The sequence below is a fragment of the Mastacembelus armatus genome, chromosome 1, assembly GCF_900324485.2.
Source record: "Mastacembelus armatus chromosome 1, fMasArm1.2, whole genome shotgun sequence".
In the NCBI taxonomy this organism is placed as follows: Eukaryota; Metazoa; Chordata; class Actinopteri; order Synbranchiformes; family Mastacembelidae; genus Mastacembelus; species Mastacembelus armatus.
In genome coordinates this window covers 13,289,091-13,316,580 of record NC_046633.1, presented here as the reverse complement: position 1 = coordinate 13,316,580, position 27,490 = coordinate 13,289,091, and the positions used below count along the sequence as shown (strand labels likewise).

Here is a 27,490-nt window from a genome sequence, read left to right as displayed (position 1 = left end):
ACAGGAGCCATCCAGCAGTGTGGGTCATGATTATTGATCACTAAACCTTATAACGTGACACATGCAGAATTCAGAGTACATGCTTGTTAGATTCAACACAAGCACTTCAACATTTTCAAAAAATGTCACACTTTTAAACATTTTACTAGTTATCAACAGCATCAATAATAAAAAAAACATTTAAAAAAAACTACTTACATTGTTGTTAAGCCCTTACCATTCCTGGTAAATTTGCTTAAAACGCCTGTCAAAGGCACACCAATATTAAATTAAAAGCTGTTCTTGAACCCCTTGCATAAAAAGTTTGGTGGCTTTTTGAAGGTAACACTCTTAATTTTTTTACCCCAGCAGTCTGATTTACTCTAAGTGTAACTTGTATATATTTATAGAAGTTGGGACATACAGAAATAAAAGGTTGTTTTTTTTTTTGAAACTCTGGACATTTACCGACAGAGTAAGGCAGGTTTTGTGGGATTCTTCTATAAATGTGACATGAGACGTTTTCGTGTGTAAGTCACAATTTAAGTACTATTGTTTTATTGTATCTTGGTGGTTTACATCATCGAAAAGACAAGAATCTAAGCTTTCGAGTGATATATTGTTTATGCATCAGCTTGGTTGTCTACATGGCTTTATATTGAAAAAAAAAACAAAACGTTGTGACATCCCTCCGGCAGGGCATAGGAATGTTAACATTTTAAAATCATGTTAAAAGCCACTGCTGATATCCTTTACCTGTGCTGTTCAGCCGACTTAGCCTTGCTGAACCACCTCTTTGTGAAGGATAGTGGGAGGCCTGCTTCATCAGCCCCAGACTAACAGCAGGAGCCGTCTTTGCTGCTGTTTGACTAGCAGCTGCCATCTTGGCTGTGCTGTGGCTGGTGGCTGTTGGGGCCTTCAGACCTGTGGAGAGGTATAATTATAATTAAAAAATGTAATTAAAAATTAAAAAATTCAACAAAGCATTAGATAAACAATTAAATAGGCTCAAAATCAAATAACACATTTACATAAAACATGTAAAAACATTTGTGTGCACAGATTAACTGCTGATTTAAAGAACACACACAAAAAGTATTCTTCACAGTTTGAATTGATATTTTTTGTAAATCTCACTGCATTTATTAAAAATAGTATTAGTGTATAAAAAACTGTGTTAAATATGTTTTTATATACAAATAAATGCCACTTTACTCAAGACAGTTACTTCAGTTTAATGCTTTTTGGAGGGGAAATCAGTTGAAATGGAGTTAGAAGAGTAGTATAAGTACAAATTTATTTTTCGCTCCCAGTTCTCCTGTTGGTTTATGTGTTTTGAACTCTTGGTTTTCAATATAAATTGCACTCTTGTGGCATCTACAAACTTGCCCAAGATGGCCAAAATATTATTCTGCTGACAGGTCGGTGTGAAAACTGAGAACAGCATTTTGGTCAGTGCTTCTTTTGTGCTGATATGTTTTCATTTTGACACACACTAAATTCTGTAATGAACATAGAACACTTCAATGACCCAGTCTACATCCCAATCCATTTAAGAAATGAAATGGCACAACCTTCTGCTACTGAAACCCATCTGACTATCACTCCAGATATACAGTTCGAGCAGCTACTGTATGTAAAACAGTAATCACAGCTGATGAACAAGATGCTAATTAGACTGAAACGCAGATGAACCATTTCCTGATGCCCAAGACAAACTACCCATGGCTTTGAACGTGTCAAAACAAGAATCCAGATTACAGTATTAAATATATTTTGTGGCACATGCATGACTTGCCTTAAAACTAAATTGTTAATTGAAAAGACAAAGTAAATGGGTAAACTAACACTGTGTCCATTGTAAATGCGTCTGTAATGGAGGATTCAGCTTACACATACACTTACCTGTAGCAGTCGTCCTGGCCTGCAGAGACAGAGCTCTGCTCCTCATGGCAGGGTGCTTTGCAGCAGCGATGACACCACTGTTAGCACTGGTAAGTGTGTCACTGGGAGTATTAGTGCTGGTGGTAGCTGCAGTGCTCGAGCTGGGGGTCTTTGCTGCACTTTGGTTGCCCACAGGAAGCGTACTTCTGCTGGGCCACTCATCCAGCTTGGTCCCTGTTGGTGATGGAGTGCCTGCAGATGGTGAAGGAAAAAAGATACAGGAGATTCTAAAATGCTACAAATGCTCTGTATAAACAGAACATCAGAACTTTTGAGTCATATAAATAATAATATAATAGCCAATAGAGAGAACAGAGAAGATGATGAGAGGAGAGGTAGGTTGATGGCATCTCATTAGTTTGAGGAAAAAACTTCAGACATCTGTGAAATTACGCTGAGATTTTAGGTGTCTGCCACAGGTATAATTAGAACCAGAACTAAGGGAACAGATCTAGAAAATGTCTAAAATAAGTATGTTAATTATGTATGGTGACACCTCACTTGTACCTGATCTGATTTGATCATGACAGATTAACAAGATAGGTTCAGCTGTATATCCAACTGAAACACACCAAAGTTATGTGCAATTGGATAATAATAAATAAAGTTATTTGGAATCTGATTAAAATGTGTTATCTGCTCTTTAATCAGCACTGTATCATGTCAGAGGTGTATTCCTAACTTCCAGGCAAATTCCTCATAATTTTGAACCACAACCTATTTTTGAATTTGAGATTCATGAGAATGTTTTAAAGCTTCACTTTGGCTTGTGTGGAGGAGATGAGATTAGATAGATAGATTAGATAGATTAGATAGATGGATAGATGGATAGATGGATAGATTAGATAGATAGATAGATAGATAGATAGATAGATAGATAGATAGATAGATAGATAGATAGATAGATAGATAGATAGATAGATAGATAGATAGATAGCCTGCACTCCTCTTTGATGCAAATATTTGATCCTAAATATTGTCATATGTAATCTGGTGGCCATAAGACTGATCTGTGTTACTGTGAACAGGAGAAGACACAGAAAAGACACAAAACTATTACCTACAGTCCCAAATTTCCCTACACGTTACTACTGAATCACTCATTTAAGAATTTCACATTTTTTCTGCAAAAAAAAAAATTAAATTATTCCAAATATAAGGTCCAGTTACTGACCTTTTTTGGACACTTTTGGAAGAGTAGAGCCTAAAAAAGCAAATCAGTCTGGTTAATGCTTCCTTTGGGCAATGTTATTAGGAAGCACTATTAATTACCACTGTTATGCGGATGACACTCAGCTGTATCTATGAAACCTGATAACACAATTCAATTCAATTCAATTTATTTGAATAGTGTCAAATCACAATACTAATCATCTCAAGGCACTTTACAAAAAAAAAAAAAAAAAAAAAAAAAAACCCAACAAATCCCTTAAAAGCAAGCACTTGGCGAATTCACATCAGTGGAGAGAAAAAACTCTCTTTAACGGAAGAAAAAACCTCCAGTAGAACCGGGCTGAGTCTAAGAGAAGATCGTTGGTGACTTTTAAGTCCTGTTTCTGTACTATGATGTGCTCTAAATCCTGACTGAAAATCTTCAAATAGGTCATTTCTGTGTAAGTGGTCTGATAGTTGCTTAGCAACAGCTTTTTCAATGATTTTAGAAATAAATGGTAGGTTGGATATTGGTCTATAATTAGCCAAGACTCCTGGATCAAGACTCGGCTTTTTGAGTGGGGGTTTGATTACTGCAGTCTTAAAAGCCTGTGGTACGTAGCCTGAATTGGCTACTAGAGATACATTTACCAAGTCTAATAAAATGAGGTAATTAATGGTAGTCTGTCTTTAAGGAGTCTAGTCGGGTGGGATCTAAGAGACACGTTGATTTAGATGAAGCAACTACTGATGTGAATTCAGAGAGATCTATGGGAGAGAAGCAGTCTAAACATAACTGAGGTCTTACAGATGATTCAAGAGCTACTGTAGTAGAAGATTCATTTATTGCAGCTATAGGAAGCATCTGATGAATTTTATCTCTAATAGTTGTGATTTTATTTGTAAAGAAACTCAAAGTCATCACTGCTGAGAGCTAAGGGAACACTGGACTCAACAGAGCTGTGACTTTTTGTCAGCCTGGCTACAGTGCTGAAAAGAAACCTGGGATTGTTCTTATTTTCCTCTATTAGTGATGAATAGTATGCAGTTCTGGCTTTATGGAGAGATTTTTTACATGTTAATAGACTGTTTTTCCAGGTTAGATAAAATTCTTCTAAATTTGTGGAACGCCACTTCCTTTCCAGCCTTCGTGATGCCTGCTTTAAGGTACGGATATGTGAACTGTACCATGGAGCTAATCTCCTCTGATTCACTAACTTCTTTTTCAGAGGGGCCACAGTATCAAGAGTGTCACACAGTGAGGCTACAGCACTGTCAACAACATGATCAATTTGGTAGGGAGTAGGATTGAGGCAGCTGCCCTCCACTGTGTTGGCACATGGCACAGATGTAAATAAAGATGGAATCAATTTCTTAAACTTATTAACAGCATTGTCAGATAAAGATCTACTGTAGTGGAATTTTCTTCCAAATGCTCCATGATCCATTATCTTAAATTTAAAAGTTATTAAAGACAAAAATGACAAAATAGGATTTTGGGGGAAAACTATTAAATTTTCAATTTCGATGCCATATGCCAGAGCAAGATCAAGGGTGTGATTGAAACAGTGGGTGGGTTTATTAACATTTTGAGTGAAACCAATTGAATCTAATATTGAATTAAATACAGTGCTGAGGCTATTATTTTCAACATCTACATGGATGTTAAAATCTCCCACTATAATGACTTTATCTGAACTAAGCACAAAATCAGACAGGAAGTCTGGAAATTCAGTTAAAAACTCTGAGTAAGGGACAGGTGGACGGTACACAATAACAAGTAGAACTGGTTTTTGTGTTTTCCAGTTTGGATATGAGAGGATAAGAGTGAGGCTCTCAAATGAGCTATAACTGTTCTGAGGATGAAAGTTTAATAATAAGTTTGAGTGGAAGATTGCAGCTACTGCTCCACCTCGACCTGTGCTTCAAGGAACATGACAATTTTTATGACTGAGGGGGGTTGATTCATTCAGACTGACGTATTCATCCTGCTGCAGCTAGGTTTCAGTGACACAGAGTAAGTCAATTTGGTGATCAGTTATCAAATCATTTACTAAGATTTAGACGAGACCTGACATTTAATAATCCACATCTGACTGTTCTGTTTTTCTGTTCAATAAGAGGAGTGGTCTTAATTTTTATTAGGTTTTTATGAATAACTCCTCTTGTGTTAACTTCTGCTTTACTTGATTAATATGTTCGAGGGGCAGACGCGATCTCTATGGGGTTTGAGGAGGGCGACAGCTCTAAGGAAACTGCAGAGAGTCTCTGCGTCCTGGTTCCCACTCTGGATTGTCAAACTTTAGGTTGGCTAATATACTCAGCCAAATTTCTAGACATGAGAGCTGCACCATCCAAAGTGGGATGGAATCCCGTCCCTCGCTACCAGACCAGGTTTTCCCCAGAAAGTGGCCAAAGCTAGCAGAACTTTGCACTTATTACAGGTATCATTATTACTAAAGGAGGCAGAGGAATAACTAAACATGTGACACACCGAGCAGGAGAGAGAGAGAGAGAAGCCATGCTACTAGCTAGCTAAGCTAACTGGTAGGCTAATGAGCGCCAAGTCTGGAAAGAGCAATAAATACCGGTCAAAATAAAAAGGTACTTGACTAGTATTGGAATGTGTAGCGTTAATGAATTGTTTGGAGAGTTTAGTTAGTTTCTAGGTGTTTTAGACTAAAGCTAGTCTGTTGCTAATCTGTAGACGAACTATACAGCACAACACGTTTGCAATAGGAAGTGGATTCACTTACCCAGAAACAGTTCCCGGATTGTATTGCCAGACCAATGCTACCTGCATCAAGCAGCTCTGAGACAGATGACGCTGTCAACATGGAACTGCACTACATCTTGCATCACCGCCTCCACCTGACAGTAGATCAGCATCTTTTTCGACTGACACTAGACAGCGAGTGAGGCTGGGCAGCATCACATCCAATACCCGGACCATCAGACTGGTGGCCCCCAGAGGTGTGTTCTCTCCTCAATGCTCTTCTCCCTCTACACTAATGACCTGAAGTATGCGGTTCAGCGTGTGTTGCAAGTGGCCCTAGTGTCATCTTTTCCAGTAAAATACAACAAAACTTTGGAGCACTTCAGCCTCGATGCTATGTGGGACTCGTTCTGAACCTTTTTCACAAAACGTAAATACGTAAACAATGAGTAAACCAACTTCCGGTTTGCGCTAGTCTAAGGCAAAATGGAGCATGGACTTTCCACAAGTTTGGTAACTTTACTACTACTGGCTGCTGCTATGATAACAGGAAGTGCCATTACCCGTTGACGCCCAACTTCCAGTTAAAAACAGGCGTGAGAAAAGTTTAAATTGAGCATGTGTGTGACGGCATCATGCAAATGCGTATTGACGTCAGTAGGATTGTTAACCAAGCAGACTAACGATTCCTAGGAATCGAACTACTGGGAACCGGTTCTCTACAAGAATCGGTTTCCGATCCTTAGTATCCACTGTGGGAACCTTGAGGTTTCTGGGATCCACCATCTCATTAAAATGTATATGAAATTGCTGCATCGTCTATAGTTTTTTTGTTTTTGGTTTTTTTTTGCCAAAGTGAAGCTGGATGACTAGCTGTAATTTAATAATATAGCCGTAATTTAGTCCAATTTAAGACAGTCCATTTTGAAAGGCTTGAGTCGCGTTAGAGACTTCTTTTCATATCTTCTGTGGAGCATGAGCTTTTCCCTTCATAGCCAAAAAATATGTAATGCCTCTAAAAAATACATCATGACCAGAAAAATACATCATGTCAAGAAAACTACATAATGGCTTTACAAAAAACATCATGTCTAAAAAAATTGTCATGGCCAGAAAAATGGCTTCCTGATCATTTCCTGCACTTATTTGGACTTTCTGATTCTTCTCAACCACTTACTCTAGATCTTGGCCTACTAACTACAAAATTGAAATGCACAATAAAGAATCTGGGGGCACTATTTGATAGTGACCTGACGTTTGACAAGCTGGTAAATTCAGTTAATACTCCATTTTTGCCACTTAGATTATTAACCACAGTCAAGTAATTTTATCATTTTCTGATCTAGGAAATTGCGCCTACGCTTTTATAACCTCAAGGCTTGATTATTGCAATGTACTTTATTTTAGAATTAATCAGTCTTGTCTTACTCAACGTTTTTTAGCTGGAGCTCTGGAGCTTTAGCAGAGGGCCCCAGACCCCAAAGTTCCAGAGCACCTCCCACAGAATGCTACAAGGGGCATGGTTGAATGCCTTCTCCAAGTCCACAAAGCACAAGTGGAGTGGTGGGGCAATTTCCTATGAAGCCAGCGTCCAACGTTCCGCAACTGGGACGAAAACCGCATTATTCTTCCTGAATGCAAGGTTCAGGTATCAGATGAAATCTCCTCTCCAGTACCCTGGCATAGATTTTCCCATGGAGGCTGAGAAGTGTGATCCCCCTATATTTGGAACACACCCTCCAGTCCCCCTGCTTAAAAAGAGGGACCACCAGCCCAGTCTACCAGTCCAGAGGTACTGTCCCCGACCACCACGCGATGCTGTAGAGACATGTCAGCCAAGACAGCCTAGACTTACTCAGTGTGGATCTCTTAAAATAGAAAAAATTTCCAGAAAATACATCACAGCCAAAAAAATACAGTAACAGTGGTTCAAAGTGTTGCTTTCTGTTGCAGTAAGTTTCTACTTTTACCATGACTGTTTGTCATTTGTACTACAGCAAGGCATGTGTTACAATATAATGTCTGTAGGTGGCGCTCAACTTACACTCACACATACAGCACCCTACACATGCACAGACCATACTGTAACCCCTGCTGTAATTAATGCATATTTAGAAACTGAAGTAAAGAAAAAGCCCTGTGGTCAGGGTTTGCTATAAACTGTGATTATGTGTGGAGATCATTTGTTACTTTACTTTAATATTTTGGAAATGTTCCCATTCTTGATGCTAAGCACCGAAGAGAAACTTTGCCAGGTTCGGGATTGAGTGTGGGGATGCATCTTTGGGGATGATCTGCACTGTCTGCATTGGCCTGGATATTCTGTAAGTGGGGATCTCCACTGATCTGGGCCGTAGCTGTTAAGTGCCTGGCTTTCTGGTTATGTGTGTACTTAAGTCTTTTACGATAGCCCAGAGGGCAGCGCCCAATGAGATAGAACGTTGGATAAGTATTGTAACCCAACATTCTGTGAATTGAGCCCTGTAGGCTACAGGGCTGCACTTGATTAATTACTAGTATTAATAAATATGTCTGCATTACTTTCATTCTACACAGCCAAAGGACGTACACAAGAATGGAATGTAAGACAGAAAATAAACACAGATAAACTGAAACACAGCACAATACTTTACAGCACAGTAGTTCATGTCATAATAAAATCTTTCTAGATTTACCACTAGAGCTTTGTTTTATCAGCATTAACAGTGTCTTTCATTATTTAATATGCACGATTTAGTCACAGAAGCAAAGTTCTGCTTTCAAGTCTGAGACAGTAGCTATTATTTTATTGACCAGTTGTGCAATTGTTATATCGTTATATATATTGTTATGACTCTACGTCTCCTGTAGAGTATTTATTCAGTCATTCAGTAGGACCTGCAGACTTTTAAAAAAGGTGGAAATGGCCATTTTGTTTGGAAAAGATTTCAAGTTTTCAATAAACACCATCCCCCACCCCCTTTCTACGCACGCACACATGCACTGTTTCTCTCACTCATACACTGAGGCCCTGGGGTGATGACAGATTATAACAAAGTAAGTCAGGAACTGATATTACATATTAGTACATATTTCAGTCTAGAATCCTGTTTGTACAGGAACTTTCATGAACGTCAATGCACCTCTAGCAGTGCATATGTGCATGTGTGTATGTGAGACAGAGACTGGGTCCAGTGGAAACCCAGTGGAAAGAGAGGGAAGTTAGATAAGCAGCGAGAGGAAAGCCACACCAAAGAAAACCACCTCTGATGATACAGTGTGTGTCTGTATATATGAGGAAGAGACACGCATTTGCCTGCACACACACACACACACACACACACACACACAAACATACACATATATATGCAGTCAAACAATTCCATACATAACACACACACACAACCTCAACACTTCACCTTTTCCTGTGGTTCCATTGTTCTCATTATCCCCCAGTGACAACGAACTGAGGCTCGTGGGTAATCCCTTAATAGGAAGTTTTGACACAGCAGGTGGGGCAGGTTGCCTGGCTGACCCTGACGCTGGCTGCTGATTGGCTGTTGATTTGGCAGTGGCGGTTGTTGGAGCCAGGTTGATCACAGCAGATGCTCGCTCTGCAGTGCTATGAGATTTGGGGATACCTGACAGAGAGAAAATACAAAAGGCCATGAATTGATTCTCAATTACAGACACCGTAGAAAACTTTGTACACAGCACCCAATGAGATAGAACGTTGACCTACAACGATCTGATGAACTTTGATATATTTGAGAACATAACTTCTACTGCATAAACAATAAAGTGTCTAGTTAAAAGGTCCATTTGTGTCCTATTCCATGTCTAGGTTATGCACTGTTATGTGTGTAAATATTCTGGGTGAGAGAGAAAGGAAGATAAGTCATCAGATACCAGCAGAAATATGAATGAAAAGTTAATGTCTTTTTAAGGTAGAGAGAAATCCACTCTCTTCGAACAAAGAACACTCAAATCACTCAGCTGAGCTGCAGATGGAACAAGTATGCTGTTATGGTCACACTTCATTATCATTGTAGGATCTCCTTATACGTTATGACCTCTGTGCTCCTGATGGACACTGATTGAGAAACTATAGGCCAATTTTAAGGTGATAAAATCTCATTTAGACAAGTTGTAATAAGCAGAGAATGCTTCATGCAAGTACTGTATCAAATCATGACAAATGAAAGGGATCATTCTTCTGTATGCCCTGCTTTGACGGTGTGCTCACAATATTACCCTAATTCTAAACTATAAAAAATGCCTTTTTACTTGGTTGATATAATGAAAATCATGATCAGGGTCATGATCATATCTGGGATCACATGACAAGACAGAAGGTACAGATATAGCCTAAATCCATAGAACAACTGTGGCAGCTTCTCTAACATGCTGGAACAACCTGCATGTCAAGCTTGAAGTGTGAAGAAGTGTGTGCATGTGCACAGAAATTGTGGTCACACTAAATGTAGGAATGATTAGTTTTTTTCTATTCATATGCGTGAAATGAACTGCTAAATAAGAAAATATTGACGGCATTATTTTTGAAAGCATATTCACTTTGTCTCAAACTTCTGCATGATATTTAAGCAGTTAAGAAACTGTACTTCTGAAAATCAAAGTCTTCAAAAATGACTGGTTTTACTGCACTGTAGGTCTACAGTGTGTGAAATCCAATGTCTCAGGCTCTTGTAATTTTTGTGGGTTGAATCACAAATTCTTTCCAAAGAAGACAAGAAGACCAAAACAGAATGACTTCGCCTGGGAGCCATGATGCACACTTCTTCACACCAAACCATGGACATGAGAGGTTAAGAGATTTTTTGTGGTGTGTGTGTGTGTGTGTGTGTGTTTGTGTATGCATGAAAGCAAGCAAACAAGTCAGTGGGTGTGAGTTAGTGAGGTACAAACAAAAGACCGCAGCAGAAAGAAAAAAAGAATCTCTGCTTCAGTTTCGATGAGAACAGTGAAATATTTGAAGTGTGATGATCCACTAACATTTTTATAGTTTTTATATTCCAATTACCTTGTTATCTCTGCAGCTATCAACATTACTAATGATGATTTTATATTATTCAAATTTTTTAAAAATAGCATATTTAGCACCTATGCTGGACAGGGATTTTTAGTTGACATATATTGTATGCAGCCTAATCTCCATTTCTAGTGTTTTATGTCAGGTCTCTGACACAGGTCTTCCTCCATTTCCTAGTTGATTTTCTAACTCTCATAGCAGTCATGGATGTGCCTTCCTCTGATCTATATATCCTGTCTTTGAAACAAAGGTGAGTTATCAGTTAATCATCAGATTTTATTCTTCTTCCCCTGTCCTACTCCAGTCTGTCCTTGGATATAAGGACAGGCATGAAGCACACTGACTCGTGCATGGGGACAAAAGTTAAAGTCCAAAGAGCAAAGTGTGTGCCTCAGTGTGTTACCCCTATCCAGAAAAAGCTGTATAGATAATGGATGGATGTAACACTCAGTGATCAGTTTTTTTAGAAGGCAGACATAACGAACATATAGTGTGACACATTACAACTTGACGAACAGACGAAATATGGACAAAATATAATCATACAGAAACAGCTCTTCTATCTGAAGCAGGATAATAGTAAACATAAGGAATCGCCAGCCCCTGCGCCCATTTAAACACAAAGTCTGTCTATACTGTACAAGTTACTCAAGTCTTACTTTCTTAAAGACCCATTTTCTCTAAATAAGACACTTTACACAGTCTTCCTTGTTTATTTTGGGCATCCTGCATGTGCTATTGAATTACTGCATTTTATATATGTATTAATACTGTTGGTTTTGTATTTTTACAACCAACCTTTCCTCTAGTATTGGTATCTTTGCTGCTGTGCAACAACCGCATTTATCCACAGAGATGATCAATGTTTCATTCAAACTTTTACAGCTTTTTTACAAACTTGAGTGCTGTCTGGCATAAGAGGGGAGAGAGAAGGCCTGGATGCAAAACTGCATAAACAGAGGGAAAAATGTTTACACATGTTCACTGCAGTTACATTACCTCACTTACCTGCACACATACACACACATGCACCCCCAGCCTTCACTGATGAAGGCAGATCAACAGTAAAACTTGTACTGCGAATAGAGCCAGCAGGAAACATCTGGCTTCATTTGATTTCAAATCCGAAGCAATGCCAGCCACTGAAGAGAGCAGCTGGGTTCGGTTACCAAAGAAATCAATGTTAGGTAAGAACTGTCTTGCTGTCTTAATGTGCTTCATGCTTCTTGTCCATCCACAAAAACACACAGACATACACATTAGTCTGACTAGACCAGTTTGCATAGTGTTTTGTGAATTCCTTCTAAAATCCCTGACTTTAATCTCATTCTAACCATAAACCAAGACCAAGCTCTAAACTAACAACAACATGTTGCAGAGTGGGCATTACATTCTTTAGAGTGATAAGTGAGATGTGCAAATGCATGTTTAGCAGTCAATAGATAGTGAACCAAGCAAGCAATATAATGAAAAGTGCAGTTGTGCTCAGGTCTGACCACATACTTAATAAAATGCGGACTGGTCAGTTTGTTTTCACTGAGTAGAATTACTTTATCTCATAAAAGTCTATCACATCTCAGGACAGATAAAACCAGTGAACACGTGAATAAACTGGCTAAACCTGCAATCAAACCAATCAATCAAAGTTTCAAAGAAAAGCTTTGTAAAGAATGTCAGGACCAAAATGGCCTAGTGCAGACACCAGTGGTGGACAAAGTACTCAACTTCATTACTTAAGTCAAAGTATAGATCCTCCTGGTCAAATATTACTCCAATACAAGTAAAAGTTGCTCAGTCAAAATATTGCTCAGTTAAAGTGCTGCAATATGTGCTTTCAAAATTACTTATGTATTCAAAGTACTTAAAAAAAATCTAAGAACATTTTTTTTTACAATGCATTTTCAAATGCAGTAAAGAATCTTTCTCACACTGTAATTTTTATTTGCAGTATTTGTACTAGTTCACCGGATTGAATATTATATTACATATAGTTTAGATTAGAATAACTAGAGATGTGTTTGTACAGAATCAATAAATGGGAAACACAGGAAACTTTCTTTAGTGTAAACTAGAAGTCACTAGGATTTAAAGACAGAGGTGGCACAGTTTTAATGAAATCAAACAACCTTTTTTTTTGAACATTGCTGCAGCAAGTCTAAGGAAAGTTAATACTTACATTGTTTTAAGTATTGAATATTAGACCGTTCACATTAGAAAAACTAGAGACATGTCTAAACATTAAACTGAAATGAAACCAGGACAAAATCAGGTCTAACCCAGGTCCCATGTTAGCAATATTAAACCAGGACTAAATCATTACTGCCACACACAGCACAAACTACCTTATCTGAGCATGATGTAACCGGTACGGCAACACCAGTGGGACAAACCATCTTCTTCTTCTTCTTCTTGGCGGGTCGCAACAAGCTATCAAAAGTGCATACCACGACTTACTGTGCCGGAGTGTGTATCTTTAGGGCGTGTAAGTGGGACAAACCACACACAAACAAGAAACATAATGAACATGGTCAATTGTCTTTCGGTTTTTAAAGACAATTTCTCCGCAAAAGTAACGAGTAACAAGAGCCTTTATAGAAATGTAGTGAAGCAAAAAGTATTATATTCATCTTTCAAATGTAGGGGAATAAAAGTAAAAAGTTTCCCCCAAAAATACTACTCAAGTAAAGTACAAATTCTCAAAAACTGTAAGTAAGTACAGTACTCAAGTAAATTTACTTTGTTACTGTCCACCTCTGGCAGACACACCCTCAAAGTAATGCAGTGAAGGAGATGGAGGCTAAGAGGCACCTTATTGTTCCTCTGTATCAGCATAGAGGACAGATGAGTTTTTGGCCATGAATGACCTTTACAAGAAAAAGATCTGGTTTTACACACACACGCACGCAAAAAGTCAAATTTCTATATTAGGCCACTCATAGACATAGTGCATTTCCTAGACTCTTACCCTAACCCTAATATCAAGTCTTAAACAGTCTGAAAAAAGGACTGGTTAAATGTCCTAACAAAAGGTCCTCATTTGGATACAATTATGCTTAAAATAGGCCTAACAAAGGTAGAAATACACCTACATTTGATTCACAAACACGCAATATGTACATGGACATTTTCTGCTATACACACACATATTATACAAAATCAGTGTATCTCAGCATACTCCAGCAGCATACTCTATATTTACTACCAGAAAACGCTCTACAGGCCACAGTGTCAGGTTGTGATTGACATGACATCAGAAGCCCTCTACCTTTTATAATTCAATCCATGTAATTTTGTCTCATAAGAACACACACACACAACAATGAAGTGACAAACAGGAAACACCTAGCCTAAAAGTCCACTGGGGAAGAATGAAAGAACAAAAAAAGAGAAAACAAAAAGTGGATGACAGAGATACAGGAAAAACATAATTAAAAGCTTTAAATAGAAAAATCTAACCCATGTGTTTGTATACACACACCCAAGCACACCAGCCTGTCCTGGTATAGTGTAGATGCTGACAGAGATTAAAGTCAAAGACTTAAAGAAATGAAGAGTTCTGCTAATGCAACACTATTTTATCTTGCCTATTTATTTATTTATCTTATTTACTACTTATTCTAGTTTTTAAGATATGTGTCTTCACTTTGTTCCTAGACATTTCGTTGTATTATATACAATGACAATAAAAGCAATTCTATTCTATTTTAATGTAACGCTACTGTAGACACATTAGGAGAGAGCCCAATTCAACACACAGCAGATAACAGCACATGCCTGCATACGAGCAGCCTGTTCATTGTGAGTATGGACAGTGTGTTCTGGAGCAGCAAAACACAGTGTGTGACTGTGTGAGTGGTGTAGTGGTATGTGGAAGGCATTTTAACTCACAGCTCTGCAGTGTCAGCCAGCTCATTTCCTGAGTCTGCTGCAGAGACTTTTACACACACACACACACACACACACACACACCCTGACATACAAGTCTATATAGCCGAGAAGAAGAGAAGCTGAAAAGTATTGTTGAGCAGTACAGGCATACAGTTCAGTGCCAGTGCCGTGTGCCGTTGTGTGTTTACATTTCAGGTTTCCATATGTAAATCTGTCTGTGCTGAGATAGTTCCTGTTTATGTCTCTACATACAGACAGAAATCATGTTAACTCACCCTGGCTCTGACCTTGGGTCTGCCTCACTCTCACTGGAGATCCACCCCCAGTGTTCTGACCACCTTCTCCCAACAAGGTGCCATCATTCAGTGCTTGCCTTGGCCTGGGGCTCCCCTGTCCTGGAGGTTGACCCACTGAACCTGGAGGTGGAGCTGGTCCTGAGGCCTTGTCCACTCGAGTGCCTTTCCCTTGCTCCCTGGCATTGGGCCCCAGCTTTGAGGAGATTTTCTGTAAGAACAGCTGGCGTTTAGTGACAGCATCCCAGCTGAGGGGCCCCAGATTGGAGCTGCGTACTGAGACCATGGTGTTAGCCATACCTCACTCAGTCAGAAATGTTAACTGAGGGAAGTGAAGGAGCAGAGGGGAGGAGTGAGTGAGATAGTGTGTGTTAAGACAGAGGGGGAGGAGGAAAATTAGAGAGACAGAGAGAGGGAGAGAGAGAGAGAAGGAAAGAGGGAGGAGGGAAAATTGGGAGTGTGCTGCAAAAGAGGGGTAAAAAAGTTACTATTGGGTTGTACATTCCCCCTGAGAAACCTGGCTATGACCAGGCCATTTTTTCTCTCTCTCTGTCTCAACCATACCCCTAAGTGTTTCTCCCCCTCTGACCCTGAACACCAGCACACATGGAATGAGTTTGTGGATAATCGTCTTGTCAGAGGAAAAACATAACTTCTAGAACCTGTTAGTAGTTGTCATGTAGCTACTTTTGCTAACAGAGCAGTCAGGGAGTTGGGGGCATGAGGGAAAAAAAGGTCATATTCATTCTTGCATATAAATTAAGGTCAAGACATTTTCAGGAAAAACCCAGATATGCTTTCATCCAACAAGCATTTTGCTCTGTGACCTTCACCACCACCTCCTCACTTAAATTCACTGAAAGACAGACACAGAGCTTATTCAGAAAAGATGAAACACTGGAGTGTTACTGAACCCTGCCCAACTTTTCAGCTGAGCCAAGAAGCTGAGCCCATGGATTACTGTAGCATGCACACTAAATCATATGTTGTTAGCTGGCAGCTCGACTAGGCCTAAATAATACTAAATATTAAATAATAAAGGATAGATACTGAACATTAACATGCAACAACATTTCTTTGAGCAGAGCTAAAATGAGTTAAATGAGTTAAAATACAAGTTAACAGTTGACCTGTTTTAAACACACTATTGTAAAGAAAAAAAAACAAACCTGGGGCTGCCCATGAGAGAATATGTTGGGGCAGGTATTAAACTTGTCACTGGATCTTTGAAAACACACAGCACATACTGAGACTCCCATGGTTAAAATACACAGTACTTTTTTTCTCTTATGTAAAACAACAACCACCACACAGTTTAGGACATCAGAACTAATGCTCATAGTCTTTTGACAAAAGCCTTACTTGCATCAGTCTGTTATTTAGTTCCAGTCATAATTTATATTAAGCACACACCAGGACACATTTTCCATGAAGCTGCAAAACCAGAACATTCAAGAACAAGATAAAGAAATATTTGTTACAATGTGAACACATCTCAAAAGAACAATCAGAACCATTTGTGTATTCTTGCTGCCAATTAAAATCAATATGATATTTTGATAGGCTGACAGAGACTAAACATCCAACCCTGAGGAGAAGTTCAGTTTAAATACACTGAAACAAGTTCACTGTGCTCACCCTGCTATGACTTCTGGGTTTGCCCCGAACAGAACTTTGGTCGTCAGACTCTCCACAAGTATCTTCACTTTGAAGCACTGTCTCCACACGCTCAGTTGCTCGACATGTATCAGGAACTTCCTGCGCAGCCTTCCTGGGACTTTCCAGGGATCCTTCATCAACCATCTCAGATCCCAGAGAGCTGGTTGAGGTGGAGAGTGTTCGACTAATGGCTGTACTCTTCTCTGGCTGAGCAGAGTAATTGTCCGTCTTGGTTTTCAAGGTACTGCTCTTTCCTGTGATGGGTTTCAGCTTCACAGCCATTTTAATTGGACCTGCAGAAGATCTTTGACTTTTACCTTCATTACCACTCTGTGCTTCCACCTTCGTGGGAATAGCTTTATTTCCATTTCCTAGAGCAGATTTGTTCTGCCGAATGGAAGACAAACATCAAATATTAGAACTTAGCTGTAACTTGATACATGTAAATTTTTCATTAACACTACAATACCTGGCTTGGTGTTTTAGGTGGGGACACGGTGGACCATGAACCAACTTTAGCCTTGACGTTTTTCAGATAAAGTCTGGAAACTCTCTTTGCTTCCAGATTGGATTTGAGGCCTGTGGAAGCCACTGTCTTGGGAGCAGTTGAAGTTGTAGTGGTAGTCTTTGCTGCTCTGGCTGGCTGACTAATGTTCTGTTGCATGGGTTTGGAGGCCACTGTACATCTTTCAGGAGATATGACCTCCTTAGACTCTAGTGATGGATTGGTAGAAGGACAACATGATGATATCTTGGTGGTTTCACTAAGATTCTTGGAAGCAGGTTGATCCAGTGGACAGGCAACCTTTGGCCTCTCGTCATCAGCTACTCCTACAGGCACATCTCTCTCCATCTGGAGTATGGTTGTTGCTGCAGAGCCATCTGAAATCATGATGCTGTCACTGGGCTGACTGGTTACACTTGAGAGGGTCATACCGCTTCTCTGTATGCCTATGTCAGAACTCACAGACAGAAACAAAGCCTCCTCTTCATCATCATAATCATCATCAGCTGGGATTTCTGTTGCATCTGAGTCTGGGGTTGTGGAGCCATGTTTTCTTCTGCTTTCACTGCTAATGTCATTGCTAATGTCATGGCTAGCACCATTAGTCACGAGGGACAGGGTTAGGTTATCTTTATCATTCCAGGTGTCTTGGTGATATTCGCTGCTGTTGGCATCCAGGTAAACAGACACAGAGTTGTCATTGGATTCTGACAGCTCTGTTGCCATTTGCGTCATTCTCACTGAGACATCATTAAAGTCATCTTGGTTGCCGCATTCGTCCGCCACCCATTTTGAAATGACATCTGTCACTTTGTTTGTTTTGGTCACCTTTGTTGTCATCAAGGTGACTTCAAATACCTCATAGTCCAGTGGGCTGTCAGCCCGGTCCTCACTGAGGCTGCTCAGACTCCGCAGTGACTCAGGAGATGACTGCCCCAGACAGGAGGATGAAGACGAGGAGGAAGAAGAGGAGACTGGAAAAGCATTTCCATTGTGGTCTCCTGCACTGTGAAGAGTTAGCCTCATGCTGGAGCTACCTTTCCCTCTGACAGGAAAGCTCTCACGGGGCTCAGACACACTCATCTCTGGGCAAGAAGATGGAAACCAGATGGCCAGTGACTTTCTATAATGGTGTGAGGTTTTTCTGATTCTTTACGTATGGGTTTTACTTCCCCATTGCTGGACGTGAAAGAACAATGAACAATGCTCTTCACAGCATTTTACATTTCAAATGTCGTGCAAACAAACAGCAGTAATTCCAGGGCTGTAAAGTCATCATGTCCTTGTCATGTGTAGAACTGTACTTTAGAACTCCATCCATTTAAGAGCCTCACATCTTATTTGATGACAAGTAGTTGAAAACATCTGGAAATCTGAAAAAGAAAATTTTGATGTTTAGACTTGTAATGTACTGTGATGAACTGCAATAAATAAAATACATTAAATCAATAGAATCAATCTAATTTCTCAGTAATTAACCTGTTTATTGTGATTTCTAAGGCTCAAAGTAAACTTTCTTTCTGCCGTACAAGAAGAAGAAGATGAACACACTGGACAAGCAGCTGAAAAATGTACCACTGCACAATGGCTGCAATTCATTTAACACCACCACAGAAAAACCACCTAATTTGAATCCAAAAAGTGAGCAGTTTTTGTACAGCTTCAAGTACAGCTTTAACATTTGTTTCCTGCTGAAATCTTAACTGGATGAATGACGTGTGTGTATTAGTCACTGAATGTTTGTTGCTAAAACAACACTGATGTCAAAAGAGTTCATACTGCCCTCTGCAGGCTAGAATGAAAAACTTAGCTATTAGTGCATTACTGAATGCAACTGCAAGAACGATAATGCAGAAACTGTAACAAACTCTTCAAGGTGTTTCTGATGAATAGCCTTAGACCTCCCTTGTGAAATGATTCACCATTCAATTTCTCAAACTGATCAAATCCATTGGACGGCAAAATCATTAATTTTGTGTCAATTAACCAGCTCCATAAAATGTCATCTATTTATATCATCATTTTAAGTCGTGATGATCTGATTTTCATCTTTCGTACTGATGTATGAGTATGTGTGTGCATGTATGTATGTGGGTCAGGGACAAAAAGAAACAAGAGAAATGTCTATATAAAGGCGAGCAAATCCAGGACAGTGCTCTGTCTCCATTATCCGGTAATGATAGGGGCCCCTGGATGCCACCACAACTTGACTTCCTTCCAGGTAGAGAGATAGAGTAAAGACACTTACTTAAAAGCATTCAACTGTTCAGGAAGGCATTATCACACTGAAACAGGATATTCAAACCTGTTTTTCTTTTTTAGAGGGACAAGGGTTATCTGCAACAAACCACTACACCACAGTCACATATAAATACATCAGCTATTTACAATAATTTCTTCTCATTTCAACAAGTCATTTTTGTATTAGTAAGATTCTCTCCCTACAACGTTACTACTTACTACAACATACCTCTGCAGTTATTTATAACAAGGTTGGGTCAAATCAGAGAGACTGCAAAATGATGTGGAAATGTATGTCACATGCTTTATTAACTATGAATAGCTCTGAGGCAAAAGGACTGATAGTTTACCTGGTGGCCATCTTTTGCGTGGTATTCTGAAGTAACAGTGAGTTCGGTTTACCTAATCAAATACACACTGACACTGTCAGTTCTTACTGGTACACAGACAGCCTACGATGGCCACATCATCAACTCTTCTCTGTCCCAGAGCAGATGAACCAGCGACTCGCTGTCTCTATTAAAATTGTAGTAGTTTCATCAGAAGGACCAGCTGTACAAAGAAACCTAGTGTGCAGATCAAAATATAAATTGTGGAGATTTTGAAGGCACAGGTGAATTTGCTTGTCCCATCTCTGAGAAATATTTTGCCAGGAACCAACAGAGAACAACTGCCATTTCATGCTGTCAAGGAACATCACTATTCAGACACAGTTTGTTCCTGATAAAAGGTCATTATGTTTTTCATGTTTTTTGAGGATAACTGTCTCATCAGTGAACACATCTTTTCAATTCTTTCAATTTGTTGACTGTGGAATAAACAAATGATTTTTTATGATCAACTCAATCATGGCACTAACCACAGAGAGTCTGAATGACAAAGAGAAAGGTTGTCCTACATTACAGTCAGGCAAGTGAACAACCCCCTCTCTCTGATATGAAGCCTCTAAAACTGAACTGACTTTCTCTGGCTTAAACTCCTGGAGTGCCCTATACCAACCAAACATCTCATCCATTCCAGTTAGAATCAATTGCACCACTGGGCTCAGGCTGCCCCACTGAGTGTGTGTGTGTATGTGTTCATGTGAATCTGAGGTGAATAACAAGACTAACCCACAACTTTAATGGCTGTTGATGGGCGATTGAACATGCTTGTTAAGCAGGTTATGCCTAGAGTGGGATGAAGTGGCATAGGCGAGGATGAAGATGAAGAGTGACAGGAGTGAGCACAACATTAAAGGGGAAACTACAGCAATTACAAGTTTATGCTTCTCTATAAATTCACACACACTATAATTTGATCATTATTACTAATTTTCAAAGTCGTGCTTCTGCTCTGACCTGCACCAAATAACTAGCAACAGAACAGCCCAGACAGAAGTGTAAAACATTTGTTTCTAACCACTAGTATCATACTAATTAGACTAAAATGATAAAAAATCTATTAGATTTGTATAACTCAAGAGTAGTCGAGACTTCAGACAACAATGTTACAATTATATATTAGTTGTTTCATTGTTCTTTTAAATCTAACATTTTAGAGTACAAATGAAAACCTAATGCAATATATCTTACATTCACAATCACTATAAAATATTTATAAGAGGTCAAAGGTGCCAAATGTTCACTAAAAACATCACTTTCCATCTGCCCAGTGTTATGTAATCACCCCATGCAGCTGCCGTATTACTTTAACGTCCTGATGCTCTGAAGCAGGAGGTTTGTTTTGTTCAGGAGGTCGACCCTTGGCTGCAAGAATGCAGCATGATGTACCTTTTTTCTTTTCTTGGCTCTTCCCTCTGTACTTAATTTAGACCAGAGAATCACTGAATAAACAAAATAAACCCCCCAGGAAGGATCAGACCCCGCACTCAACCAGACTGATCGATTAGAATACCAAGCCCCGCACCTGCAGTCCAGACTGAGTCACATCACAATCACTGGAGCACCCCTAGCAATAGTATTTATCTTCCTGTTCTGCATTGTCCCCCTTTCTGTTATCCAAATTGGTCTTTTGACCTCCACCTCAGTTTAGCTAAGAGAAAGGCTGTTTTCTTGAACCTCCCTCATCAACTAAACTTTTAGTTTTCAATTTGTACACCACCAAACCACAACAGAATCATCTCCAGATATTTATTCTTTTAGTTTCTGCTTATAATTTCTGCTGTTTGATGTCGCTCTTTTGCTTATTGGTTCTTCACTCTGATCACTGGCAGTCATTTGTTGTGACCTTTTGTGATAAGAAATATATACATAAGAATGTGTGTGTGTGTGTGTGTGTGTGTGTGTGCTTGTAAAACAAGGCAATAATCAAGCTCAGAATGGCCTGTGCCAGCCACAGAGGGCTGTAGTAGAAGCTATTTGTGTGAACTAACAGTTAGCCCCTTTGTTTTCAGCTGATCATTATGGGATTTAGAAGCTGGCTGAAGTTTGAGTTCAATAGCTAGAAAAGTACAATATAACACACATGGTGACTGGACATAGAGCCTGGAGGAAAATACCAATAAATACTAATCTTTAAGGGTAATTGGCCATATTACACTTTTCTTTGCATAGTAGCTAAATAACCGCGGATTCTTCTATTTATCTACAAACAAACTACAACACATCATTTCCTGTCTTGAGAATATACAAGACAATGAATGGTTTACGCAAAAATTTGTAAGTTTAACATGCGAAATGTTACAGTCTGTCAAACATTACAGATGTTTGTTTGACAAACATTTTGTATGGGAAAATGTTCCAATATACCCCACTGACATCAGCAGCCTCAGAGTGAGGAGGTCCTGGGGCTCAGATGATTGAACCTAGTGCTGCTGTCCGTCCTATTTACACCATTACAGCACTTCAATGGCAGAGCCAACAACACACAACCAGGGTTCAGAATCATCCACCTGAAAGGTCCAGAGCTGCAGCTAAGACCCATCTCAGACCACTGCTTAACATCGCAAGTGGTTTTACATTACACAGGCTGTCTCCACCGAACTGTGTTTTAGGTGATTCAATTGAAACAGTGTGGAAATTAATTAGCTAATGATACTCATTTAATTGCCAAAAAATCATTATTTCAGATTCTGATGCAAATCCACTCAAGCAATCTGCTGAAATGATTTTGAAGCAAATCCTTTTTGATTAATTCATGGTGTAAAAGAATGCAGGCTTTGTGCTCAGGGTTTTTTTTTTTGTTCCACCAGCCAGTCGGGGTGCTTGTTAATAGGCAGGACGCAGCAGACTCACCTTTCATTCAAATACTTGGCAAGCATCAGCACCGCATCACATTACAGCAACACACAGTAACAGTGCTGGGATCAGTGCATACACACACCTGCGGTCACAAGATGGACATGACGCATATACGGTAATAATGATACAAGCCACTTATTAACTCATGACTGTTTCTAACAGTGGTGTATAAATTGAGTTAGAAGCTGATGTTACACTCTGCCTCTCGCTGTATCTCACACAAGGACAGCCCAATGCAGCAAAAGACTGCTTAGTCATTGCAAGTGAAGATAAATGTGTCATGCATTTAAAATTTGAACTTAGGTTTGTAACCTCTTTTTCAAAGAACACCATTAGGATTTACCCACCTACCTATATTGCAGAGGTGTGTGTGTGTGTGTGTGTTTGAGTGTTTACTGGTGAGGTTATGTGTGGATGTGTGTGTGTAAGATCGCAGCAGGAAATGTGACACTGACAGTGTGTGTGTTCAGATGACATAAAGACACATGCACTCAAGTTGATGACTTCACAGTGCAGGTGGCAGTTGCACTGAGTCATTGTAATTGTAATATAAAAATTCTGATGGATAGGATCTGTAGGATACTCAGAATGCTTGCAGAAAGAGTCAGAGCTTGCAGAAAGAACATTATATTAAGATCAAGGAGTATCAGGATACAATAACAAACCAGGGTGAATCACTGGTGGAACAGAAAGAGGCAGCAGTTGACTAATGAGAACAATCCTAATAAACAGTGAGACTGGTGCAGACTAACAAATTAGATGCAGAAAAGACCTGTTGGCTGCCTGCCAATCTGATCAAGACTGGATCAGAGGTTGTACAGCACAGTGCGGTTATTGTTCAACCAGCTAGTTGTCCCTTTTCAGCATTGCCAGCCCAACCATTAACTTAGCAGATCAATAACTGGATAAATGACAACAGCTCTATTATGGTGATGTACTGTAGCAGTGAATCAAAAACTCGGTAAATTAGGATGGCAACTAACCAATAAAACTTTAATTCCAGTGAAGTATAGTAAAACAATTGCATCCCCGATTACATCTGGTACTGAAGTGTTTTCATTTAGTATCTTTCATTTAAAGGTAGTCTAAACTGTTATGTAAGTTACAACTCATCTTGTATTTGTACCATAGTTGAAATAGCATTGCAGCAGTGCTTGTGGAGGAGGAAAGAAGTGGTTCCCATAACTGAAATACAGGACCAGAACACATGATCTGTCCATACACGGTCAGAAATGCTCACATAGTCTGAGGTGTACAGTGATTTTACTGCATGAACGACAAACAAGTGATAAAGCTCTAGAGGACCTACTCAACCACCCACTGTCAGTTTTTGGAAAATTTCACAAGTTTTAAGACAGTTTTGGATTGGATACAGAATGTAACCTCCAAAGTCTAACTGAAATCATTATCAACACCTCAAAGTTTCTAAACTTTGTGCTGTTTCGAGGACCTTCTGTGCTTCTCTCCTGTTAGATGTATCACTGCCAAGACAAGAACCAAGACACCTCAACCCTGGCTGCTAAACTTCCTTACTGGCATGTAATGCCATCCTGTAATAATATGAATCCATCAGTTATTAGAGTTACCTTTGACTTGGCACCTGAAGCAGCTAAAGGATGTTAGACTGAGTAACATCCCTCATGAGGGAAAACTGCATGAATGGCTTGTACCTTTAACCTGGAATCATCATCATCGTATTCTCTTAATGAAAAGCTCAATGACTGTTTGTAGTTGTAATAAAATGTGCAGAAATTGGTCCTGAACTTTACAGCAAGTACTGCAACATGGTAAGTCTATGCTGATGACAAAAATGTACTGAATTTTACAAATGCCATCACAGTTACAAAGCAAGAATTTACCACAGTATAATAAGTACAGTATAATGAAACAATACAATAATACAATATAAATACACAATTTACTATGTAAGAAATGATTTGTGTGTAATCATTTAAACCAGTTGGTTTAAAATGATCTATCATGACATAAGTTGTTTTGCACCAGCCAACATCTCAAAGTGGACAGATCATTTGCTTTCCAAAGGACCTATGCCCCATATTGTATGTACAAAGAAAACACACATGCACATGTACGGATCCCACATATAACTGTTGCCACAGTCAGAACTTACTCTTCTGTCTCCTCCTCCTCCTTCTCAGGCTCCACTGCCACAACAACAAACAACAAGAAAAAATCCAACAAAAATTATGGAAGCTCCTTCAGCTTGCTCACGCTCCTCACTTCAGACTGGCATGGACTTGGCTATTTGCTCTCACACACAGTCGATCCTCCTCGCACCTTCGCACACATCCCTGGCTGCGCTGTACATTCATGTGTCATATCTTATCCCATTGCTGCAGCGTGTGTGTGTGTGAACACATGGGTGAGGGAAGACTGCGCAGGCTGTGACGATGGTCGAGAGAGGGAGGAAGATAAGAGTGAGAGGGAGGGATACACCTCCCTTTTTGGTTCTGAAACACAAGCATGCTGCCCAATGCTGCAGTAACAAGAATCTCTTTGAGTTTCATAATATGGGAGTGGGGACATTTTGAGAAAGTGAGGCCAGCCCTCACTTCAAAAATCTTCAGGGTTCAGAATAGAATCATGTTACGGTTAGCCACTTAGTTGAGACTGTTAAGGCTTTGGTAAGGGGCTAGTGAGTGTGCTATTGTCAGTGAGAGTGCTCTCACAGACAGCTGTAAAAACGTGTGTGTGTGCCCAACTTAGTTAATGTAAACTGCTGTTTCTGGCATAGGAATATGGAAAGAACACACAAACCTTCATTAAGGTCTGGCATGGGAGGGGGCAGTCAGTCCAACGTCTGTGCTTACACAGAGCTTGTGTGTGTGCCTACCAGGTAACCCTACCCTGATCAGGGTCCACCCTCCAGCCCCAAAAGGTAGGAGGGGCCTGTCCTGACCAGTCAAGCTGGGTTGGCTGTTGCTAAGCAGTGTTAGGCCCTCTCCCTGTTATTGGTTGCAGGAGTCGGAGGGGAAACCAAGAGGGAGGTTTTGGACACAAGACAAAAAGGACAATAAGACCCATGTAATGATGAAATGGAAGTCTGGAGGAGAAGCACAGGGAGGAGGGGGAAAGGCACTGCTGAGCCTCTGAAAAAATCCAAGGAAGATTACAGAAAACTAGTAACAATGAACTGTTCATAGTGCATTTCTAAGTGTGTAACATAAATGCTTTAAACTGTGCGCTTCCATTATTCTATAAGCTGATATTAATAATAATATAAGCATGTAAATATATTTATACTGTATCATGGTGTACTTTTTTCTTCCTATGCGCCAAGGTACTGTTAATGACCTAGGTCATTAGGTTTATGATAAAGGGAATTGTTATAATGTGTAGTTAACCCTTTCTCTCTTCCCCTGGACTTAGTGTATGTGCATGGATGTAGTGAAAATAAGTGCATGGGTGGAGTGACAACAGGTGGTGATTCCGGATAGGACCATTTGAATTGATTGATGCCACCTCATTGGACAACTGGGAGCCAGACCGCTTCTTGAACTCCAGTGGACTGCCACTGAGGAGCTCACTTTTAACCTCCTTCGCTTCCCGCTCCCAACTAAACGCAGCTGGGTGTGGATTGTGTTGATGTGTAAAACTGGAATTAGATACCTGTGTTAGAATTGTGATGAAATGGACCAAACTTGTAAATAATTCACTGTATATATGTAGAGCACCTGGTAGCTGAGATAGGAGTGAGAAGCTTTTTTCTTTTGTTATTTGTTTCTCCTGTTTTGCAGTTGGGAGTTAGGTTAGAAAATGTGTCTTTTGTTTGGATATTTTATTTATGGAAAGGTAAGGTCAGGGTCATTAGTGGTTTTTTGTTCGTTATTTTGAGCAGTCTCATCTCCGAACATTAAATAAATGGCGCTACTTCACAATGGAAGTTCCAAGTAACTGATTTTACTTGAGAGTGGGAGGAAAGGGGGGAGCTATGCATGTTGTGTCCTGGCTGCTCTAGGCCACAGATGTAACAGTACACTACTGAACTATTGCTACAGAGATAGACCACAGGTGGGTTTGGCTGTTAGTTATAAATGTTATTGTCTGGTTAATGCTGTTAGTATGGTGTGGTTCTGCGCACGCAGTTGGGGTTTGCTGATGCACAAGGCAGCTATGCAGGATTTTGACCACTGGTTGACTGTAGCTAGACACATCATTGTCTGGCTGGTCAGTCTGCACAGAAGGTGCTGGGACAGATATCCTCAGGATCTTCTCCATACATGTTGCTGAAACCACCAACACTTCTGGAATATGGTTTTCATCGCAGAAGAGAAAGAAATATTGTTTGATACTTTTGCATTACAAGACTAAGAAAACATGTTAGTGTTTACAGTGACAACTACTATTTTTAGATTTTTTTTAAAACAGTACATTTGGCATTATTTAAATGCGTAAAAGATATGTCTTCTATTTTTTTATTTACAGTTCTAGCACATTTGCTCAAGTAATTGGTTGTTTTTGCACTTTCCTTTTCTTTCCCCGAATATGACAATATTAAGTAACACATTTTTACAATAAATGCTTGTTATACTTACACTTGGCTTTAACTGGTTTGACAATGCACTGGTCCTTCCTTGCCTTGGAAAGTGTGGTCTGCTGTCTAGTACATGATAGTTCATCTCTGGGATTACTTCCAACTTCTTCATAATATCTAGGATGAATTAATAAAAATTTAGTTATTTTTATATAACCTATAAAACTGTGTATAAAACATTCACCTCCAAAAGAGCAAACATCCAGTGTGAATAATATACATAAAGTATTTCCTTTTACAATTATTATAATAATTTATTATTGGAATTACATTCTACTACCTATCTG

At 39.5% G+C, this 27,490-nt stretch overlaps 1 protein-coding gene across 9 annotated transcripts in view; it reads right to left on the bottom strand.

Moving 5' to 3' along the window:
• LOC113128440 (microtubule-associated tumor suppressor 1 homolog) overlaps positions 1–27,490 on the bottom strand; it is a 68,520-nt gene that overhangs the window by 28,495 nt on the left and 12,535 nt on the right. For 6 of the 9 annotated variants that reach the window (XM_026303770.1, XM_026303778.1, XM_026303776.1 and 3 more), the window contains exons 2-9: positions 27,205–27,320; positions 24,780–26,913; positions 17,130–18,538; positions 16,640–17,047; positions 14,984–15,212; positions 9,190–9,411; positions 1,885–2,115; positions 736–903 (exon numbers count right to left, since the gene is read on the bottom strand). In XM_026303770.1, the coding sequence (XP_026159555.1) occupies positions 736–903; positions 1,885–2,115; positions 9,190–9,411; positions 14,984–15,212; positions 16,640–17,047; positions 17,130–18,248 (2,377 nt within the window). In that variant the 5' untranslated portion in view covers positions 18,249–18,538; positions 24,780–26,913; positions 27,205–27,320. The remainder of the gene's footprint in view (positions 1–735; positions 904–1,884; positions 2,116–9,189; positions 9,412–14,983; positions 15,213–16,639; positions 17,048–17,129; positions 18,539–24,779; positions 26,914–27,204; positions 27,321–27,490) is intronic. The other 3 variants (XM_026303777.1, XM_026303771.1, XM_026303774.1) reach the window with 3 other exon arrangements.